This window comes from Podarcis cretensis (genome assembly GCF_951804945.1).
Source record: "Podarcis cretensis genome assembly, chromosome: 8".
Lineage (NCBI taxonomy): Eukaryota > Metazoa > Chordata > Lepidosauria > Squamata > Lacertidae > Podarcis > Podarcis cretensis.
The window spans coordinates 64482218-64503710 of NC_137177.1; the positions used below are offsets into that span (position 1 = coordinate 64482218).

Here is a 21493-nt window from a genome sequence, read left to right on the forward strand (position 1 = left end):
TCCTAAGACAACGGGAACCGTACAGTTCTTCCAAAGATGGGAGAGGATGACCAATAATCCTTTGGGCTGTGGTTATGACCTTCTGGAGCACCTTCTTCTCCCTAGCTGTACAACTGGAGAACCAAGCACAAATACAGTATGTGAGAATGCTCTCTATGGAGCCTCGGTAGAAGGACACCAGCAGTTTCTCACTCAGATTGTTCTTCTTTAAAAGTCTGAGGAAATAAATTCTCTGCTGAGCCTTCTTCACCAGAGCAGTGGTATTTGCGCTCCAAGTCATGCCCTGATCGATAGTCACTCCCAAAAACCTGAATTCCGCCACCCTCTCCACCCGTTCCCCGTTGATATACAAGGGCTGAATGACCGCCTTTTTTGTCCTGTAATCCATCACCAATTCCTTGGTCTTAGCTGTATTAAGAGCCAGATTGTTCTCTCCACACCAAACACAGAGCCGCTCCACCTCGTCCCGATAGGCGGACTCATCCCCTCCTGAAATGAGCCCCACCACCGTAGTGTCATCAGCAAACTTGATGATTTTGTTGCTGGAATAGATGGCTGTACAGTCATACGTATAGAGAGTAAAGAGCAGGGGACTCAACACACAACCCTGTGGTGAGCCGGTGTTAAGGCTAAGGGCTTTGGACATATGTGACCCTACTCTAACCCTCTGAGAACGTTCTGACAAAAAATCCAAAACCCAGAGACAGGTGGAGTTGGAGAGTCCAATCGCCTCTAGCTTGGACACCAGTCTATGGGGGAGGATAGTGTTAAAAGCAGAGCTAAAATCCACAAACAGCAGCCTCACATAACTCCCCGGCTGCTCCAGATGAGACAGAGCAGCATGGAGAGTGGTGGTGATAGCGTCTTCTGTGGATCTATTTGCCCTGTATGCAAACTGGTAGTTGTCAAAAATTGGTGGAAGACAGGAAATAATGTGACGGCGCACCAGTTTCTCAAAGCACTTCATGATGATTGGAGTCAGTGCAACTGGTCTGTAGTCATTCAAACTACTGATTGTGGGTTTTTTAGGCAGAGGAACAATAGTTGACGACTTCAGGCAGGGTGGGACAATAGACTGGTGTAAGGACTTGTTGAAGATCTTAGTAAAGACCCTCGCCAGCTGATCCGCACAGCCCTTCAACACCTTTCCAGTGATGCCATCAGGTCCAGCAGCCTTCCTCGGATTCACCATCCTCAATACCTGTCTCACCTCGTGCTCCTCTACAGTGAATGAGGGGCCCCTATGGGCTGGTGGCTGTAATACCGACGTCTCAGGTGGCTCCCTCTCGAAGCGAGCAAAGAAGAGGTTAAGCTCCTCCGCCAGCAAAGGGTCACCGTCGACAGCACCAAGGTTAGGTTTATAGTTGGTAATATGCTGAATCCCCTGCCACATCTGTCTTGTGTTGTTGCTCCTTAAATTATCCTCAATCCTCTGTCTATAATCCAGTTTCGCCCGTCGAATACCCCTCTTCAAGTTTGCTCTTGCCACACTGTAAAGCTGCACCTCGCCCGACCTGAAAGCCCTGTTTCTTTCCCGCAACAGGCACTGGACCTCTCTATTCATCCAGGGTTTCTGATTGGGGTAAAACCGGATGGATTTATTTACTGTGACAGTGTCTGTGCAGTGATTGATATAGCACAGAACTGCCGCCGTGTGCTCCTCCAGGTCTGAACGATCGAAAATATCCCAATTGGTTCTCTCAAAACAGTCCTGCAGCTGGTGAATAGCACCTTCAGGCCAGATTTTAACAGTCCTTGATATTGTGGGAGCCCGTTTCCTGAGTGGGATATATGCTGGTACCAGGAACAGAGACATATGGTCGGACTGGCCCAAATGTGGCAACTGTAAAGCCCTATAGCCGTGATTTACATTCGAATAAACTTTATCCAGTGTCTTGTCCCCTCTTGTGGGACATTTCACATGCTGATAGAGCGTTGGGAGCACTGTTTTAAGTTCAACATGGTTGAAGTCTCCCGCAATGATGTGCACAGCTTCAGGATACTTGTCTTGCTGGCTGCTGATAAGGCTCTGCAGGCATCCCAAAGCCAAGTTGGCATTAGCATCTGGTGGCACGTACACACCAGTTAGCATAACAGCTGTGAACTCCCTAGGGAGATAGGCTGGTCTACATTTAACAGCTACAAATTCCAAATCTGGTGAACAGTGACTGCCCACAGTCTTAGAATTTTTAGACCAGCACTTGTTCACATATACACACAGCCCCCCTCCTTTGGTTTTTCCGAAGTCCATGCTTCGGTCATGACGATGTACCGCACAGCCTTCCAACTGAATAGCTATGTCTGGTATGGACGGTTGAAGCCATGTTTCAATGACAAATAAAACGCAGCAATCTTTTACAAGGCTGTTCTTTGCTGCCTGCAGCCTCAATTCATCCATTTTGTTGGCAAGAGATCTCACATTAGCAAGAAATATGCTAGGGAGTGGTGGTTTAGATGGACTCCTCTGCAATCTTACCAGGACGCCGGCCCGACAACCCCTCCTTTGCCTCCTGTCTCTACGCCGCCTTCGCCTCCTCCCTGGAGGCATAGTAATCCATGGAGAGCCCGGTGGCCTGGCTACTCCCACAGGAACGGTATCTGGGCGAAAATAATCAGCTCTTACAGCTTGTTCACACTGTAACCCGACCTTCAGAAGTTCCTGCCTGCTGTAAATCTTTCTTGCCCGGCCAGACATACTCAGAACAAGTAAAAATAAACAAAAACAAAACGCTGAAAAACAAAGGGAGAGCACTAAGCCACAGCGTCTGTGCGCACCGCCATCTTGGCTGACAGTTGATGACAGTTGATAGATGATAGATCTAAATAATCAGCTCTTACAGCTTGTACACACTGTAACCCGACCTTCAGAAGTTCCTGCCTGCTGTAAATCTTTCTTGCCCGACCAGACATACTCAGAACAAGTAAAAATAATAAAAAACAAAACAAAACGCTGAAAAACAAGGGAGAGTACTAAGCCGCAGCGTCTATGCGCGCCGCCATCTTGAGTGGATGATACCCATTCTCAATTATTTGACTTCTGATCTGCATTTCTCTCTCTCTCTCTCTCTCTCTCTCTCACACACACACACACACACACACACACCACCATCTCCTGTAAGGCTTTTCCTTTTTAAAAAAACACCCATTGGTGTTAAAGAGTCATAGCCTTGTGGGGGAGGGAGACCATTTTTTTTTAATTAATTTTTTAAGAACATTTTTCTTTTACAAATTATTTAAACACAATCATATTGCATATATAACAGATTTTTGACTTCCCCCTGCTCCCCCCGCAATCCTCATACTTTTGTATTTATTCCGCATTTCCTTTATAATTATATTGCCAGTTTATAAATCTTTACAGCTCTTTTCCCTTTTACAATACCCTTTCTCAATCACAAAGCCTCTTTAAATCCAACTAGCATTGTCTGCTCATCACAAATATTTTCCAGATAAATCGTGAATTTTCTCCAGTCCTGAGTGAACTTGTGGTCTTTCTGATATCTAATTTTCCCTGTCAATTTATCTAGTTCAGCAAAGTCCATCAGTTTCCGCCTCCATTCTTCCAGTGTCGGTAGTTCCTCTTGTTTCCATTTTTGGGCCATTAAAATTCTTGCCGCAGTCACTGCATATTGAAAAAGTTTATAATCACTTCTATTAATTTCTCCTCCTGTAATTCCTAACAAAAAGGCTTCTGGTTTCTTCACAAATGTATATTTAAACATCTTTTTCAATTTGTTATATATCATTTCCCAGAAACCCTTTACTTTCTTGCACTCCCACCACATATGGTAAAACGACCCTTCCCTTTCTTTACATTTCCAACATTTGTTACATGTTTTATACATTTTTGCAAGTTTAACGGGAGTGATATACCATTTTCATAATGTTTTCCTTTATCGTCATACATGCAGTGAATTTCAAATTTTCCTTCCATACTTTCTCTCAATCTGCTAATTGTATATTATAACCAAAGTCTCTGGCCCAATGTATCATGACCGATTTAACTTCTTCATCCTTTGTTTGCCATTCCAATAACGTTTTATGCATTTTTGACAATACCTTATAATCATTATTTATTATCTCTTTTTGAAATCTAGACTCTCCTTCAATATATCTCCTCTCTTTACAATCCTTTTTAAACATTTCGTTTGTTTGAAAATAGTGCAACCAATCATATACATATTTTTTAACTTGTTCATATGGCTTCATTTTCCATTTCCCCCCTTCTTTAATTACAATATCTCCATAAGTCATCCAGTCCTTTCTCATATTTATCTTTTTAACACTCATGACCTCCAGTGGGGATAACCAATGAGGTACATTCGGTTCCAAAATATTTTGGTACCTGTCCCATATTTCTATTAGGGCACCTCTAAAAATATGATTTCAAACCCTTTATGAGCTTTCTTCTTCCCTAACCATAGATAAGCGTGCCAACCAAATCTGTTATCAAAACCTTCAAGATCCAATAACTTATTATTTTTTAATGTTATCCAGTCCTTTAACCAACAGAGACAAGATGCTTCATAGTAAAGTTTCAAATCTGGCAGGGCGAAGCCACCTCTTTCCTTTGCATCAGTTAGTAACTTAAATTGTATTCTTGGCTTTTTGCCCTGCCAGATATATCTTGAGATCATTCTTTGCCACTCTCTGAAGATCTTTGTCCCTTTAATTATTGGAATCATTTGAAATAAGAACAACATCTTTGGAAGTACGCTCATCTTAATTGAGGAAATTCTGCCCCAGAAAGATAATTTCATCCTACCCCACACTTCGAGGTCTCTCTTTATACAATTCCAAATCATTACATAATTGTTTTGATATAAATCAATATTTTTTTGGGTTAACCATATTCCTAAATATTTTACCTTCTTCGCCACTTCCATCTCTGTTTCTCTTTGCACTTCTTCTATTAAACTTTGATCCATATTTTTCACCATTAATTTAGTTTTCCTTTTGTTCAATACAAACCCGGCCACCCTTCCAAATTGATCAATTTCTTTTATGACTTCATTTAAACTACTTGTCGGATCTTCTACCGTAATTACCAGATCATCGGCAAAGGCTTTTACTTTGTATTGATTTCGACCTACTGTAACCCCCTTTATTAGTTCGTTTTGCCTAATTGAACTAAGTAGGACCTCCAGAACCATAATGAATAACAGTGGTGAGAGAGGGCATCCCTGTCTTGTACCTTTCTTTATGTTCACTTCCTCTGTAATTACATTGTTTACAATCAATTTTGCTCTTTGTTCTGAATAAATCGCCTTTATACCATTATAAAAGTACTTTCCCACTTCCATCATTTCCAAATTTTTCAACATGAATTCCCATGAAACATTATCAAACGCTTTCTCTGCATCCACAAACATTAATACGGCTTGTCTCTCATTACTGGCAGTCAAATATTCCAAAATGTTTATTATATTTCTCACATTATCCTTCATATGTCTGCCAGGAAGGAAACCTGCCTGATCTTCGTGGATATATTCTTGCAATATCTTCTTTAATCTTTTTGCTAAGATACCCGAAAAAATCTTATAATCTGTGTTTAGCAGAGATATCGGTCTATAGTTCTTAACTTGTGTGAGATCACAGTCTTGTTTTGGTATAAGTGTAATAAAGGCTTCTTTCCAAGTTTCTGGTATATCCTGTTGTTTCAAAATATTATTGATAACTTCTTTAAGTGGTACCGCCAAGGAGTCCCTCATTTCTTTATAGTAAATGGCTGTAAATCCATCTGGTCCTGGTGCCTTTCCTTTTTTCATCTCTTTTATAATTTCTACTATCTCCTCCTTCTCAATTGGGGCGTTCAGTCTGTCTTTCTTTTCTGTCAGGATCTTTTGCACCTTTTTTTCTTTTAGAAATTTCTCTATCTTCTTTATATTATTTTTTTCTCGTTTTGCGTACAAATGTTTATAAAAGTCCAAGAATCCTTTTCTGATACCTTTTGGGTTTTCTATTTCCACACCATCCACAGTGATTTTATTAATTGTACTTTGCTCTTTCCTTTTTTTAATTTGCCATGCAAGCCATTTTCCAGGTTTATTTGCGAATTCAAAATTTCTTTGTCTCAGTCTTTTGATGTTCCATTCAACTTCTTTGTTTATGATCATAGCAAATTGTGTCTGCAAAACTTTAATATTTTGTTTTATTTTGATATTATTTGGTTTTTTAATTAACTTTTGTTCATTGTCCGTTATTTGTTTTAAAATTTCCTTCTTCCCTTTCTCTCTGTTCTTATTTTTGATCACATTCTGTTGAATAAAAAATCCCCTCATTACCGCCTTGCTTGCATCCCAAACTATACTCATCTTTGTGCCTTTATTCATGTTGTCTGAAAAGTACTCCATCAATTTTTTACGTGCTTCTTGAATAATTTTTTCATCTTCCAAAAGGTAATCCTTCAGTCTCCATCTGAATGTTCTCTCTTCGTAAGCTTTTATCTCCATTTTTATCGGATTATGATCCGAAATTACTCTGGGTTGTATTTCTATTTGTTGGATTCTGGTAGTTGATTCGTTCGAGACCCAATTTGGGTCTCGGGAGGGAGACCATTTTTTGTCAGGATTTCATCTGGGGAGGAAAAGGTTAACCCTCCCCCTCCCCCACACCCTACATTCACACCCTAAAACCAGCCACCAGTTGGAAGGCAGTATTGCTTGTCCTATAGCACCCAGGGCCATTAAGAACCAGGCAAGATCCTCTCTTCAAAGGGCATGTTAAACTGTACTAGAATGCTGAAAATTAACTTTTCTAGATCTATGTATAATGTGCTTTTTTCTTAAGCAGGCACAGGTCCCAAGAAAGTGCACCTGGTTTATACAGAGGAGGAAGAGGAGGAGGACTCCTCGGATGACAGTGACACCGAGAGTGATTTGTCCATCTGTTAATTCTGGTTTGGAAATGGGGATTAAGAACTCGGGTGGCATTTCCATAATGAAAGCATTTTAGCTTTTTGAACATCAGGAAAAGTTCTAAATTTTGACCATGATTTTGAAGAGGGGTGTCATAGTGGGAGGGTGGGATGTTTGCTCTTCGACTTAACTGCCATAGACTGATCACATGTACAATTGATTTCAGTGAGTTTTAATTCAAGGTACATTTGCTCTGAGTAGAAGAGTTGTGGTGATTTTTGCTAAGTACCTAACCATGAAACCAATGGAGGGAGGTAAAAATCCTCTCTCTCTCTCTCTCGCTATTCTTGGAGTCTGTTTCAAAAAGAAAGCACAGCTTCTGGCCTTTTCCTCACAAAACAAATTATGAAGCCTCACAGAGATATTTAGACAAAAGGAGTTAAGAGTAGAAACAGTCTGTTGTACTGCTAGAGACAGGTGTTCAATCTAGCATAATATTTAGTTCTGATCCTAATTTCTTTAAGAAAATGTAGTCATCAAAACCAGTTTAATACTGGTGATGTACTAAATGTACCCTTTGTTAGCTGTACCTTAAGGTGGAAATCTATAAGATGCTGACTGATCTGTGCAGAAAATACTTTTGTTTTCAGAATATGAGAACTAATTTGAAAGGTTAAAGTACTTGATTAGAAAACTATTTCTAGTTCTTTGATCATTTGATTGGTTTGGTTTGTGTGGAATTGTTTGGACCAACACAGCTGGTGCTAATTTTTCCTGATCTAATATGGTAGATAATAAAAGTTAAATTATATTATAGCACTCCCTTGAACATCAATATTCAAAATGGTTAGTTACTAGACACTTTGTTCAATTGCTCTGTTTCTGTATGTTATTATGTTGGCACAAAGAGCTGTGGGTATGTGTATGAAGAATTAGAGATGGCCTTAGAATCAAAGGGTATATCTGGATCCAGGAGTTGTGAGGGGCTGGTAGAGCCACTTAATCAGAAGAATTAAAAATTATCATAAAGTACTGCTACAATAAATACAGCTTTCCCTACCTGTTCGCATAGCAGTTTAACAGCAAAAAGTAAAGTGAAGGATGCCCAAATGACTGTCAGATGTCAGATGCACAGGCATAATTATATATGATAGTCCCTTTGCTATACTTACTATTAAATTTATATGCTGCCCTTCATCTGAAGATCACAAGGCAGTACGCTTAACAAAATAATTGCTCTGTTGACAGTATTGGATAAATAGTAGCTTTTAAGATGCTATAGTCTATATCCTCCAACGAGGAGTAGCATTCTGTCACTGAATTGACAGTCTCTCTGGAAGCTGCAGGTATTAGTTGCAATGGTTCTAACATGCCCACTGATGCCTGCATCCTATTTTCTAAATGCCTCTACTTTTTCCAGTTAAATATTCCCACTCCACATTGTCAAATGTGTAACAGTACAGTGCAACAACAGTTTACTCTATAACATGAATATGGCAGCAATTGTTGAGCTTTCAGTGTTTCACATAATTGACCCAAATTGACATAACAGTTGGACATCTCTGTATATCATATATGCAATTAGATCAGAAGTATTTGGCTTAAAGTTGGATGTTGTGATAAACCCTTCTTAAGGCCATAATCCTATGCATGTAGTAGAAAAAAGTTCCATTGAGTTCAATGGGGCATACTCCCAGGTAAGCAGATAGAGGATTGCAGCCTTATTCAGGAGCTGAACTCAAGTAGGACCTGCTTCCAGCTAAATGTGCTTAGGGCTGCACTGCCAGTGTTTTTCCAAGAGTTTGGCCTTTGCAACCTCCAAGACTGATTTTCATTTATACAAACTCTGTCAAAGAAATTGCAGGGAAGAGCTGTTTAACCCCTTTGTCTCTGGCATTTTTTTGCAACAAATATGTATATTCTGTAGGTAAAAGCAGGATGTCAGGAGAGAAATTTGAATGGGAGGGGGAAACAAGCTCCTCCTGTTTCTGTTTTCCTGCCAGTCCACCTATCCAAAGTGGAACCCTTCCTGCTGCTTTTATTTTGAAAATTAAGAAACATCTGCCGTGTGAAATTTTGTTTGGTTTTTAGCATAGCACCAGGGGCAACACAGCCCTACAGTTTCTCAGAACCCTCATACAGTGAATTCTAATGAAAAGAATAATATAGTGATTGGTGATGGTTTAAATACTATGCATTTCATATGAATAGTTATGGAAAAAGTTATTTATGCCTGTTAGAAAAGCAATAAAGAACACTCTTAAAACCATCCTTTATGTCTTTGGCATTTTTAGAAACTATTTATTAATTAAATAGAAAATATGATAAAAATATACCAAAGGCATTGGCAACAAGTCACAAAATAGTAATGCTGGCTTTTCAGAGTGCACAAGGAATCTAGAGAAGGCCAGAGGAAGGTAGGGAAAGAACGTCTAGTGTTCCATTTACCAGCAGTTCATCCCATGTTTGCAGCAGTATGAAATGCTACATCTTTGGTTTTCCTGCAAATCTTTCACAAAAGTAATTTTGAAAAGCAACAAACATGTCTGTTCCAAGATCACCACCTGCTCAGTATATGAGTCCTGACTTTGACCCCTTTGAGATTATTTCCACTGTCTCAGTAATGAAACAACAGCTGAGCACAGCATGGAAAACCTAGCTTGCACATCCCAAACCAACATATTGTGGAATCCTGACCCCAAACCAATGGTAAGAGGAATGGTGGTAGCCAGATCAAAGATGTAGCTTCTTGGATCCAGCCTAACTTTGAAGCAACAACCTCTGTCTGAGAAGACAAGTAAAGGGAAGGCTCAAGGCAGCATCCTGCTTTCTGCCGGCTTGGTAGCTCAGCTCACAAGCAGGCAGAATGCAGCAAAGGGGGCTTTAAAGGCATGAAAAAGTGCACCTTCCTCTTGAGCTAGCAGGAGAGACCCAGCTCAAGCAAGCAGGAGGAGCGGGGCTGTTTGCAGAGCTGATGGAGTGGGAGGATTCTTTTCCTGTGTCAACTGTTAGGTGGGAGAGTTGCAGCAAAGCCCCACTGCACTTCGGGCTCCCGAGGAGGGAGTTGTACCAGATGACTGCTTCGGGCTCTGGGGAGGGTCCCCTTGCAAGCCAGAGTGTAGCGGGGTTTTGCTGAAGCTGCCGCTGAGCCTGCATGCGCCCACCATGTTCCATCACCGGAAGTGCCCAGGCATATGATTAATCAGGGGACATTACATTAAATCCGGGGACATTCCAGGGGCGGATTCTGCCCGGGGACATATTGGTAGAGCCGGGGACATCTGGTAACCATAGTTTGGATCACATGTCTTTCTCCCTCCCATATATTCTCCTGTCATTTCATTTGGGTTTCTACCCTTTATAAATCTGTAAGACATTTAATATATGAGATTTCATCTTTGCGCTTCCATGTTTGTTTGCTGGTAGATGGCACTGTAATACTGTATGTTCTGTCCTTTCAGCTTGCTGAGAAAATAATGTGGAAATTCCATACCTGAAATCAAGTCCATGGCCTACAAATCCTCAGGTCTTCCCCCCCATTCAGATATTTTCTTAAGATGTTGAAAATCCTTGAATACAATGTGTTACAAAAATGAATGCATTTTACAGGGGAAAAGAACAGAACAGTGTCTTTTTCAGGACACTTACTGTGTCACAAACATCCCCTATCCTCAGCATTGAGACCTATAGTTGTGGACATGATGTATCATACCTGTTGAACCATTTCCAGGATCTAGCCTTTTTAATGATGGAAAAATTCAATGTTATTCAGGAACGTCTTCTGGTGGAACTACTTCCAGAAGCATCTGAAGGTGCATAGTGATGGGCTCTGAAAAGCAGAAGTTGTTGAGGTCAGAAGCCTTTAGAAATGGCAATTGCACTGTTAGTACCATTTCTTTTCCTAGATCATTTCCCCTTTTACACCTAACCACTTAGAAGCATCCGTGTTGATTCCACAAACCAGATTATGGGCTTTACTTTTCCTATAGCCAAATTAACATGGGTCTTGAGAATATTCCAGAAAGTGAGGGCGTATCGGACCACATTTCAAATGGTTTCCAGGACATAATGAGCTGTAACCTTAGCTAAGTGTCAAGAGTCCACTCAAAAGACCAGTTGCCACAATCAAAAGGATCTATTTCCTGTGTATGTCAAACTACCATCAAGTTTCAATCTTTAAAGAAAAGATGGCTAGTGGTTAGGAAGAAGCAGGCACAGGAATGTCTAAAACTCTTTAAAATATAGGGAGGCTTAAAAATTGTCTACCCTGAAGGAAGGGGAGAAATTCCAATTGGAATGTTTTTGTAACTGGAAACACTAGCACCCATGTGCCTGCAAAGGGCAAGTGGCCAGTGCGCAGAAGCATGCATTCTGTATGTAATCTCCAGCAACTCAAGTGATCTGAGGAGACCGCATACCCCATTTCCGGCTCTATGAGCCTCCTCTATTCCCATAATTTCCTCTTTATTGTATCTCATGCACGCCACCTGTTCCTCTTTAAGAAGTTCTTTCCCTTTGAGTCAGAGTTAAAGAGCCACACCCAGATTATTTCATCACAAACACCTCTTCCCCTGGGATGGAAATCAACCATATACTCACTTGAGATTTTTTGAGCCCAGCTGAATTTGAAGTGGATGAAAAGTACATAAAAGACAAGTCCACTGATAATAAACAGAACACAATACAAATATGGCAGCTCGGGTGCAGTGATGATGGGTGCCAGGACCAGCACAATGGAAACAAACAGCACAAGGATGGGGATAATAAGAGGGACCTGCAAGAGAGAGTGGAGGGGGTGGGAATGTAATTGTGTGTGTTGAGGAATCCCAGATTGGAACGACCTAGCAAGGCCAAGTAATATTCTGGCTCAAGAGTCTAATGCACTCCATTTTAACAACTTGGCTGTTGCATCAGGAACAGCGTGCAAATGTTACTTGCTAGGCCAAGAGAGGATCTGGTGGTTTTGGCAAGTCTTGCCACAGTCCAGGCATTCCACATCTTAATTGGCTTCTGCATGATACCCAAGTCATCCTAGGCTGTTTGGGTCTGGAAGCGGGATTTTTAAAAATGCTGATTATCATGGGTGCACACAGGGCCTGTTTAAAGGACAGCTGTATTTCAGTTTTCATAAAGTTTGGGGAAGTGTGAATTGGGCATTATTTATTTATTGGATGTACTCTACACTTGCTACAAAAATGTCTCAAAGTGAGTTAGAGTTATGAAAACATACATGATAACAAAATTTAAAACACACCCAAAAGATAATTGACAAAAAGTACCCATCTTGCAGTCACATAAAAAGGACAAATCCTTTCCCATCCTACTAAACAGTGAACACAAGGATTGGATATCACCACATCCTGACACTCCAGTTAAGAGCCAAATGCCTGGGGAAAGTTCCTGAAAGTTGATAATGATGGTGCCAGGTGCATGTCTCTCTAAAAAGATCATTCCACAATTGGGGAACCACCACTGAAAAGGCCTGTTCTCATGTTGCTGTTTATTTAAGGGGGCACACAAAAAGGCCCTCAGATGATTAGGTATTAAGTATTGAAGTATTGATGTCATGGGCAGTGTAAGACTTTATATGTCAAGAGCAGCACTTTGAATTGGACCAGGGAGCTAACACATCCTATGCACTTGAACCAGGATCAGACCGCCTACTCCCAGTCAATTCTGGCCCCTGAATTCTGCACTAAGTGCAGTTTCTGAATGCTCTTCAAAACGGCACTACATAGAGTGCACTGCAATAATCTAACCTAGAGGCAGCTCACATGTTAACCTAATTTCTCCCCCAACTCTAGCAGTGACAAAAGGAGCAACACAAGAGGAACTGCCAAACCATCCTGAACACTGATGAGAATATCTTCTGGTGGGCTACTTACACGGATAGGCCTTTCAAGATCTTTTCTTGTAAAGCGCATGACAATGAGTCCCAACACAGTTAGACCATAGAATATCCAAACCGTAAAGCTAAAGTAGTTGATGAGGGTGTTGATGTCTCCGGGAATTATGTAAAGCATAGCTAATGCACCCTGAAAGGAGAAGAAATGCATTATGGAGAAGGCATTTTTTTAAAAAAAAAACCCTGCAGATTTCAGTGTTGGGTTTAGAGGCCTTTTAATAGAATGGCCAATACTAATTGTGGCTATGATAACGCTGTTGGAAAACTACCATAATTCAGACACGCTTGCTTAGTCTCTCCAGTGACTTTAAATTTGCAGCCCTACTGCATGGTTGCTTCATTATAATACAAGGCCTCCATTTTCATAAAGACCCTTTTGCATACAGATGGGAAAGCCGTGTGCAGTCACATGGAATTTGGCCTCATGGGAGTTGTGATGGCTGCCAACGTGGACCAGTTGGATATTAGACAAATAAATGGAGGATAAAAGCAGCATTGACTACTAGTCGTGACAGCTAAGCCCTGCTTCCAATAACAGAGAACAATGCTAGACTAGACAGGCCTTTGGTCTGATCCAGCAGGGGTCTTATGATATTCTTCTGACACTTCAGAAATCATACTTACATAAAAGATAATAGCAGGCACTGGAGTTAAGCGCTTGATGTTGATGTAAGAGAGCACCTTTAACACGTGTCCTTCACGACCAGCTACGTAAGGAAGCCTGAGAAGGTAAATCATTCTCATTAAAGAAGCCATTGTGATGGGCTGACCCAGAGCAAAGGATGACAAGACTTCTGCACTTTTCATATTTTTGGTGATGCATTCAGAGAGCATTGCAGAATCTGTGTTTACCATGTCATGCAGTAATATGGGCCTTTGGAGAGTGTATGAGGAACTAGCTGCAACGGTTGTGGTTTGAGAAAAAACAAGATCCTGATTAAGTCCAATGTTAAAAGCATAAGAATCTGGGAAATGGAATGAGATCAGCACAACTGCCACATGCACTGTGAATAACAAAATATGGGATTTTCCCCATCTGACATATATAGTACATTACTTATGTTCTTCCAATAAATGTGAGTGAATGTGCAGATGTGATGTTAAATTTAAGCTGCTTTCCCCTTCTATACCACCTTTCCTTGCACCACCTTCCAGCAACTCAGCAAAGTTTAGTAGCTTGGAAATGTCAATGTGCCCTGTCTCCTGAGTGCCCCCATGTTACTTTTAATGAGAGGATGGTGCAGACATGGGACCCGTTCAGAATGACTATGAAGTACTCCTTCACACAATGTATCACTAACATATCGAATTATTTATTCACATAATGCTGGGGCAGCTTCCACCACGAGTTCCTTAAAAATGATTGGATTAATTCAGAGGAAAACTAATTCAGAGGCACATGTACTTCTAATTAGCAGATGACTGGGGCAGCTGTCTGCAATATGACCTGCTTTTAAGTGTCACCTGGGCATCTGCCTGTTGACAATCGTGGTGCTCTTAACTCCAGGTACATATAAGTGCAGATGTCTTGCAATCTGGATTGGGGGCTGGGGGCACATAAGTCAACTTTAACTTGCAGTGCACTGGAATTCCACATCAGAAAGTTTTGTTTTACCTGCTAGCAGTAAAGCAAGTCCCATTGGCTGACCCGACGGCAGAAAAAGCCACAAAGAGAGGGACTATCCAGGAAGCAGGATAAAGAACCCTATCTCCATATGTCTGTGATGGAAGGAATTGAAATAATGCACATCTTTAAAACCTAGAGGTCAACCAACTGGGCACATGAAGATACAGCAGTAATGAAAAAGATACTGAATAAAAAGCTTGCACAACTTTTTAGAGAAGCAAGTTTTCCCTTGTGTAACTTAAACCACTTCCGATCTTGTTCTGCCGTTTGTATCAAAACATCCTCTTGTACAGAGGTGAAAAACAACACATTTTCCCACTTGGACTCACCACAGCAACAGCTGGAGACTGCAGAAGTTCTGTTGACGTCATAACCGTGAAATAGGATATATTGATCAGAACATAACAAACTGTGACCAGAGGGATTCCAATACCAATACAGAGTGGTAGATTTCTAGATAATGTAAAGAGATATGCTATCAGTTAAAGAATGATATTTGCATTGAGAACTTAAGAACATAAGATGAGTGGACACGCAAGCAGAACCAGAGGAGGAGCTTCCTTCCCAATGCAGATAGCGGCTTGGGTGGGAGGGTCAGCAGGACAAAGGAGGGGGGAGGGTTAATGGGGGGAAGCACCAGCCCCCACCCTGTCCCCATAGATGCTGTTCATTAACGTTATAAAATACATGTATATTAATTGCATCTGTTTATTGAACACTACATCTAGTTTGGCTCTAAACAGCTGTGTATTTAGACTTTAAAATTTCGCTCTGTTGTTGGATGCAGGGCCAGCTCCACCACTAGGTGGAGTGAGGCAACTGCCTTGGGTGGCAGATGCTGGTGGCCAGAAGCAGTTCCTCCTGTGCTCCCAGGCATTTCCCACCTGGTGGAGGATAGAACGGGGTGTGCCACACAGCCTAAACTAGCTTTCTGCCCTTGGGTGGTTCTGAAGGGCACTGTCAGACTAAAACAGCCAGTCCAGTTAGCTTCTGCGGGTGGCAACCATCTTGTCCTTTACCTCAGGCAACAAAATGACTTGGAATAGATATATTTCCTCCTAACTATATAGATGCAGTTCACTAACATGGGCCTGGTTTCAGAAAACAGCTTACTGAATTTTGTTGTTGCTTTGTGAAACTTTTTGCACACTGCCTTAGGGCTGTACACTGAATGGCAGGTTGGAAATCCTTGTTTCAATGGGACTGTGAGGGAGGAGGAAAAAGAAATGGTGTTCTGTCAGCTGATACAGCATTTTTCTTACCTATTAGGATTTTTAAGTTCCTCTGTGATATAATTGAGTTGATTCCTGGAAGGGATGGGGGGAGGGGGGAGAAGTACCAAAATGTTACTTTGCATCCCGCACATTCTTGGAAGAAAACCCTTTTGAACCCAGTGGAATTTAATTTCCAAATAAAAGGGTTATGGGATGTAAGTCTGGATGTTAATAGATATTTTTTCTGAAATTATAATTCCCTTTCAACCACAAACAACAGCAAAATCTTTATGAGAGATTTCACAGAGCCAAGTAGAAAATGTCCTATTTTGATTTGTGTTCTGCATTTTGCACAGAAGCAAGTGCCCAATATGGCTTTCAACAGTAATAGCAAGTACCAATAAACAATCAGGAATATATGCACCTGTTCTGTGCAAAAATAATCCCTTGCACATCTAAGCATACATTAGATCAGCCTTTGGTAGCCTGATGCCCTGCATATGGCTATCCTGGACAAAAGGAAAAGCTTCTCAGTTACGTTTCTCTGTGACATGCTATTTTCTATGTGTAGGGGTCTGTTTTGAGGATTGAGTATGAAGGAGCTGCCATCTGAAATACTACAGCCCAGACACAGCCTTACCACTTCAGGAAAAAAATCCCCATAACAAATATGAGTCCTTCCTCCTTTTGTAATACCTGGCATCCATTCACCTCCCATATGAGAAGCAACCATCAATTAAGACAACACACACCCACACCCCAACCTATAGAAACATCTGGAGAGACCTATTGGATTAGAGATTTTATTATGCATATGAACTGGCTCTAAATCAGGCATCCCCAATCTCGGCCCTCCAGAAGTTTTGGGACTACAACTCCCATCATCCCTGACCACTGCTCCTGTTAGCTAGGGATGATGGGAGTTGTAGTCCCAAAACATCTGGAGGGCCGAGGTTGGGGATGCCTGCCTAAGTAATAGTTCTAAACTGAAGATGCTGTTAACTCTTTTTTCTAATGACCTAAGACTAGCTGATATTGTTGATGCCTTCAAAAGCCATCTCAGCTATTGGCCATCACTGCATCATGTGATAGCAAGTTCCACAAGTTAATGGTCTGCTTAGCTCTCCCCCACAAAAGTGGGTGGGCTCTGTCTCCTTTCATGCCTACCAGGAAGTCACCATAAGTTTAGAATAAGTATTCCCCACCCTACACTATTTCCAGGTGTGATTCTTCAGCAAGACTTCAGGTGCCAGAGTTTTCATGCCATATCTTTCTTAAAGTGCAGTAAAGACACATCAAAATAAGGCATGAACTGCTACACTCTAACTGTTAATGAGTCATAAAATTATATTACCATCCACTATAGGCCCAGAGTCCATTATAAAATGCAAGACTAATGGTACCCACAGAAAGCGGGGGACCATCAAACGAATTGTTGAAGTTCTTTGTATTTCCTGGGGGAGGGAAAGTGAAACATGTCATTTCTTGCAGCTGAGGAACTTGGCTCAGAGTTCGTGAAAACTCCCATCCACCCTGATAAATCTGTTTGCCTAAGATGCTACTGGACCCTTTGTGGTTTTGGTATCATATCTTCCAGATTCATTTATCAAAGGAAAATAAGAGGTACATTGATCGCTCACCACCCAACTGACCCTCCTTGACCCCTTCCCCATTTTTGTGGTCCATCACCACTTCACCAGGGGCACTTGCCCATAGATTATATTATGCCAGATCTTAAAAAATATTGAAACGGAATAGGACCTTTTTGAAACTTGAGACTTATCTTTAATGTATGTCATAAATGGCTTTTAATTTATTTAAAAGGAAGGAAATATTTGAAATATCAACAAACAGGTTCCCACCCACCCCCCAAACAGAAAGCAAAAACAAAACAAAGCAGTTGTATCAATCCCAGTCAACTGCTGCAGATACATATAGATAGATAGATAGATAGATAGATAGATAGATAGATAGATTAGATAGATAGATAGATAGATAGATAGATAGATAGATAGATAGATAGATAGATGATAGATACTGCAACTAAGACTCCAACATAACATACCTTGGGCTAGAAGAACAATCCCACTTACAATGATAATTATGACAATCACCATTTTAGCCGCAGCAAAAAAGTTCTGTATGTAGCTCGCCCACTTCACACTCAGGGCATTCACCAGAGTAATTGTAACTAAGAGAAAGGAAAGGGTGGAAGGTTCACAAGAAATGTCACCTCAACAAATAAGCTTCTGTACCCCTGGAATCCATCCTTTGCCTTCCCAGTTCATTTTCCTACCACTCAGAGTAGCCAATAATGGGCTAGATGGTCCAATAATCTGACCAGCTGCGTAGTAGCTTCATATATTCCTCTGCGTTCAAAGTGTTCAAACCATTTCACTCATCATCATGTGCACTCTTTACAGGAAAGGTAAAGGACCTGTGGAAGGTCAAGTCCAGTCAAAGGCAACTATGGGGTGCAGCACTCATCTCACAGCTTTTGCAGGTCATGTGACCAGCCTGACTAAATGCTTTTGGTGCAACGGGACACCGTGATGAGTGCCAGAGTGCACAGAAATGCCATTTACCTTCCTGCCGCAGCGGTACCTATTTATCTACTTGCCCTGGCGTGCTGGTATGCTTTCAAACTGCTAAGTTGGCAGGAGCCATATAGAAGATGAGTTAGTGGTACTATACCCAAGTAGGGAGAGAGGAATTTGACCAAGGCTGCACATGGGGTCAAGGCAGAGATGAAATTTGAACCAGGGACCTGTGATACCTAGCAGCGTCAATTCGCTTCTGTTGCGCAGCAGCTGCCTCCAGCTTGTGCCAAATTAACCCACAAATTTGCACCGGTGTAAAAGGAAGCCTATTCTTTGCTATTATCTCTGTATGCATTTGGTTTTAGGTCACTAACTCACAGTTCCAGCTACCTTTGTCTTCCTGATCAAAAGCCAAATACTCACAGAGGACTGCTGCTGCCAGACACTTGATGACAATCGTGGGGGGGTCACAACCCGGATAAAATGGAGCCGCTGTGTACTCAGCAAAGCTGAGGCAAATAATGGCAAAGGAACTGGGCATGGTGACGATGAGACTTGTCCAGGAAAACAAATATGCAGGGATTGGGCCAAAGGCTTCCATGAGGTAAGAATAGTCTCCTCCTGATTTTGTTATCATTGTGCCAAGTTCAGCAAAACAAAATGCCCCTGAAGAAAGAAGTGGGAGTTTTTAAAATAACCTTCCGCTACCGCCACCACTGCCACAATCACCCATCTCCATTTCAATATGTCTTCTGGAGGACTCTATATGCACCTGGTCCTTCTAGCCTGTTTCAAGTCACCAGGGATTTTGTTCCTATTAAGTGCATAATTTTGTTATGGTATATGGAACTAGTCAACATTACTTTCAGCCAGTGAGTGCTTCTGTTGTGAGAAGATCATCTGGTCCTAACCAACTATAATTTTGAGTTGCTGAAGAAATGCTTTTTTTCCTCTCCCCCACAAGTATGATTACTTTCATTTATAAACACTGCGCTTGTTCTCTCACTGTGTCTATTAGACACTCTCCATGACATCATCAGCGGGTGCCTTGGGACTCAGGGGGCATCGATAAAAGAAAAGCCAGTGACAAAAAGTGATTTTTAGAACCAGTTATCACATATTTATTACGTTTATATTTATCTCTCATTCATCCTTTCCATTTTCTTCAATACATGCAAAAACCCTGTGAGGTAAGTCAGGCTAAGGGATGGTGACCAGTCCAAGATTACACAGAGAGCTTCATGGATGACTAGAGATTTGAACCCTGAACACCCCCAATTCTAGTCTAACCATGACAACATGCTAGGATATGGTTGCCATATACTAAACATAGATCACTTGGTTCTTCATGACATGGTTATTTGCAAGAGAAGCCAGATGAAAAAAAGGAGCTTCAAAATACAGTGATACCTTGGTTCTTGAACTTAATCCGTACCGGGAATCCATTCAACTCCCGAAATCATTCAAAAACCAAGGTGCGGCTTCCAGTTGGCTGCAGGAGCTTCCAGCACTCAAGCAGAAGCTGCGTCGGACGTTCAGCTAACACTTACTTCCGGGTTTGCAGCGTTTGGGAGCTGATTTGTTCAACAACTAAGCTGTTTGAGAACCAAGGTACCACTGTAATGTAATGTGTTAGCTTTGGCTAGTATTTCCCCCAAACACCTATATCATATATGCTAATTTCAAATGCAAAACTAGCAAATGCAAATCCATTGTTAAAGGGCTAAACAAAATAACACATAACAAGGAGCTTGTAATAAACTGGGGGCAGCGGGGGAGAGAATAAATTGGAAAGAGCAATAGTGATTTACCTAATGTAGCAAGCACTCCACAGGCTGCCCAGATGACTAAGCAGGGCCCAACAGCTCCAACGTTAGCCAGAACGGCTTTTGGAGAAACAAAGATTCCCGAACCAATCACTGTTCCAACAATGAGACCGATTCCACTAAGCAGGCCCACCTGGGAAAAGAAATTGAGGTTAGGTGAATTCAACCGGAGTGGTTCTTTCAGTCTTCTATAGGCAGTATCATGAGGGTGGAGATGGATGGGGGACAGGAACATTGAAACAGATGTTAACCCAAGAATATGTTAGGAAGGCTCCACTCTTATTGCAGAAACACTGCTTTATACAACAGCTGCCGCCACATATCTTAGGGGGAGCTTATTTTCCCAACAAACACATCCGTAGTATCTACAGTTAATTAATATTATTAATTGTACTTCTTAGTTGCTTTTTAAATTAAAAGTGATGTCAAAGCGACTTGGAATGTAACACAAGAATTAAAAGCAATATAAAACTAAAATGAAATAAAAAAAAAATTCAGAAGCCTGAGCTCAGAGTTAAAGTCTATTCTGGGAATGGCCTTGGTAAGCCGCTCTAGGAGCCTTCTTCAGCTTGGAAGTGGGGTGAAAATGTTTTAAAAGAATTTTAAAAAATATAAAACGTTACTTGTTGCCTTGGCAAGGGTGACAAGAATGTGGAGGAATAAGCACTCAGTATTGACCATGACCATTTCTTAATATTCGGTGCCAAAGAAATACAGGGTCTGCTGTGCTGAGACTTTCAGCGCCATTAACAGGTGACACCAGGAACAACTTGTGGTACAATGCAAACATTAACCAGATGTTCTGGGAAAAGAGGCTTTCCTTTTGTACTTCACTGAGCTCTGTGACTATCTCCACATTTAGCAAACAACACTCTACTAATTAACTCAGGTGTTAACATCACAGAGCATTTTACTTCCCCACTTGGGGCATTAAAGTTGGACCTGACTAGACTATTCCCTGTTTTGACAACAGGACATGTACCAAGTGCAACTGTGCCTCCTCTTGAGAGCGATGATGTGTTTATGGATGGAATTCTAAGTGTGGATGGGCAAATCTGTCAAATTTAGTGTCTCCCCCAGTTTCACATTTTCCCAGTATTAAATTCAGTTCTCCTTTACTGCAGCAGCAAAAACGTGCAAGGCAGCCATTGAGAATTACCAGGCTTTTCAGCCACAGCAAGCGCTGCCGTTCTCCAGCGGTTTGACTTCATCCCCAGAAGCACACTGGCACAGACGGATACCAACCATGCATGCTTCCCCCCAGTTTACACAATTTTGCAAACATCTGGTATGAGAACGGAAATGCAAAATTCAGAGAAGTGTGAATTTTGAAGGATAACTGGTTCTATTCATGTCCTGGTTTGGGAACTGCAAGTTAGGTAGGTCTGCATTCAAATGAAAGCTCAGGGCAAAACAGCTAATTCCCATGTTTTACACGGTGCATATTTTGCCGCAAATAGAATCCAACAAGGAGTTAAGCATACTTAAAGCACATTGCTTTCATTGCTTTCAAAAATGCTGACT

At 41.3% G+C, this 21493-nt stretch overlaps 2 protein-coding genes across 9 annotated transcripts in view; one reads left to right on the plus strand and one right to left on the minus strand.

Moving 5' to 3' along the window:
* TDRD12 (tudor domain containing 12) overlaps positions 1-21493 on the plus strand; it is a 75234-nt gene that overhangs the window by 44444 nt on the left and 9297 nt on the right. For 4 of the 7 annotated variants that reach the window (XM_079988079.1, XM_079988078.1, XM_079988080.1 and 1 more), the window contains exon 33: positions 6790-9126. The exons of 2 other annotated variants lie outside the window; for them this stretch is intronic. In XM_079988079.1, coding sequence (XP_079844205.1) covers positions 6790-6893 — 104 coding nt within the window. In that variant the 3' untranslated portion in view covers positions 6894-9126. Of the gene's footprint in view, positions 1-6789; positions 9127-21493 lie in introns of those variants that run through there. One more of the 7 variants, XM_079988082.1, reaches the window with a different exon arrangement.
* The window catches only part of SLC7A9 (solute carrier family 7 member 9), a 51341-nt gene continuing 37124 nt past the window's right edge, over positions 7277-21493 (minus strand). Inside the window, exons 3-13 of one of the 2 annotated variants that reach the window (XM_079988096.1) lie at positions 19955-20102; positions 18567-18809; positions 17669-17794; positions 16958-17057; positions 15652-15696; positions 14719-14842; positions 14378-14481; positions 13387-13483; positions 12743-12892; positions 11457-11631; positions 7277-10686 (exon numbers count right to left, since the gene is read on the minus strand). In XM_079988096.1, the coding sequence (XP_079844222.1) occupies positions 10622-10686; positions 11457-11631; positions 12743-12892; positions 13387-13483; positions 14378-14481; positions 14719-14842; positions 15652-15696; positions 16958-17057; positions 17669-17794; positions 18567-18809; positions 19955-20102 (1377 nt within the window). In that variant the 3' untranslated portion in view covers positions 7277-10621. Of the gene's footprint in view, positions 10687-11456; positions 11632-12742; positions 12893-13386; positions 13484-14377; positions 14482-14718; positions 14843-15651; positions 15697-16957; positions 17058-17668; positions 17795-18566; positions 18810-19954; positions 20275-21493 lie in introns of those variants that run through there. The other variant, XM_079988093.1, reaches the window with a different exon arrangement.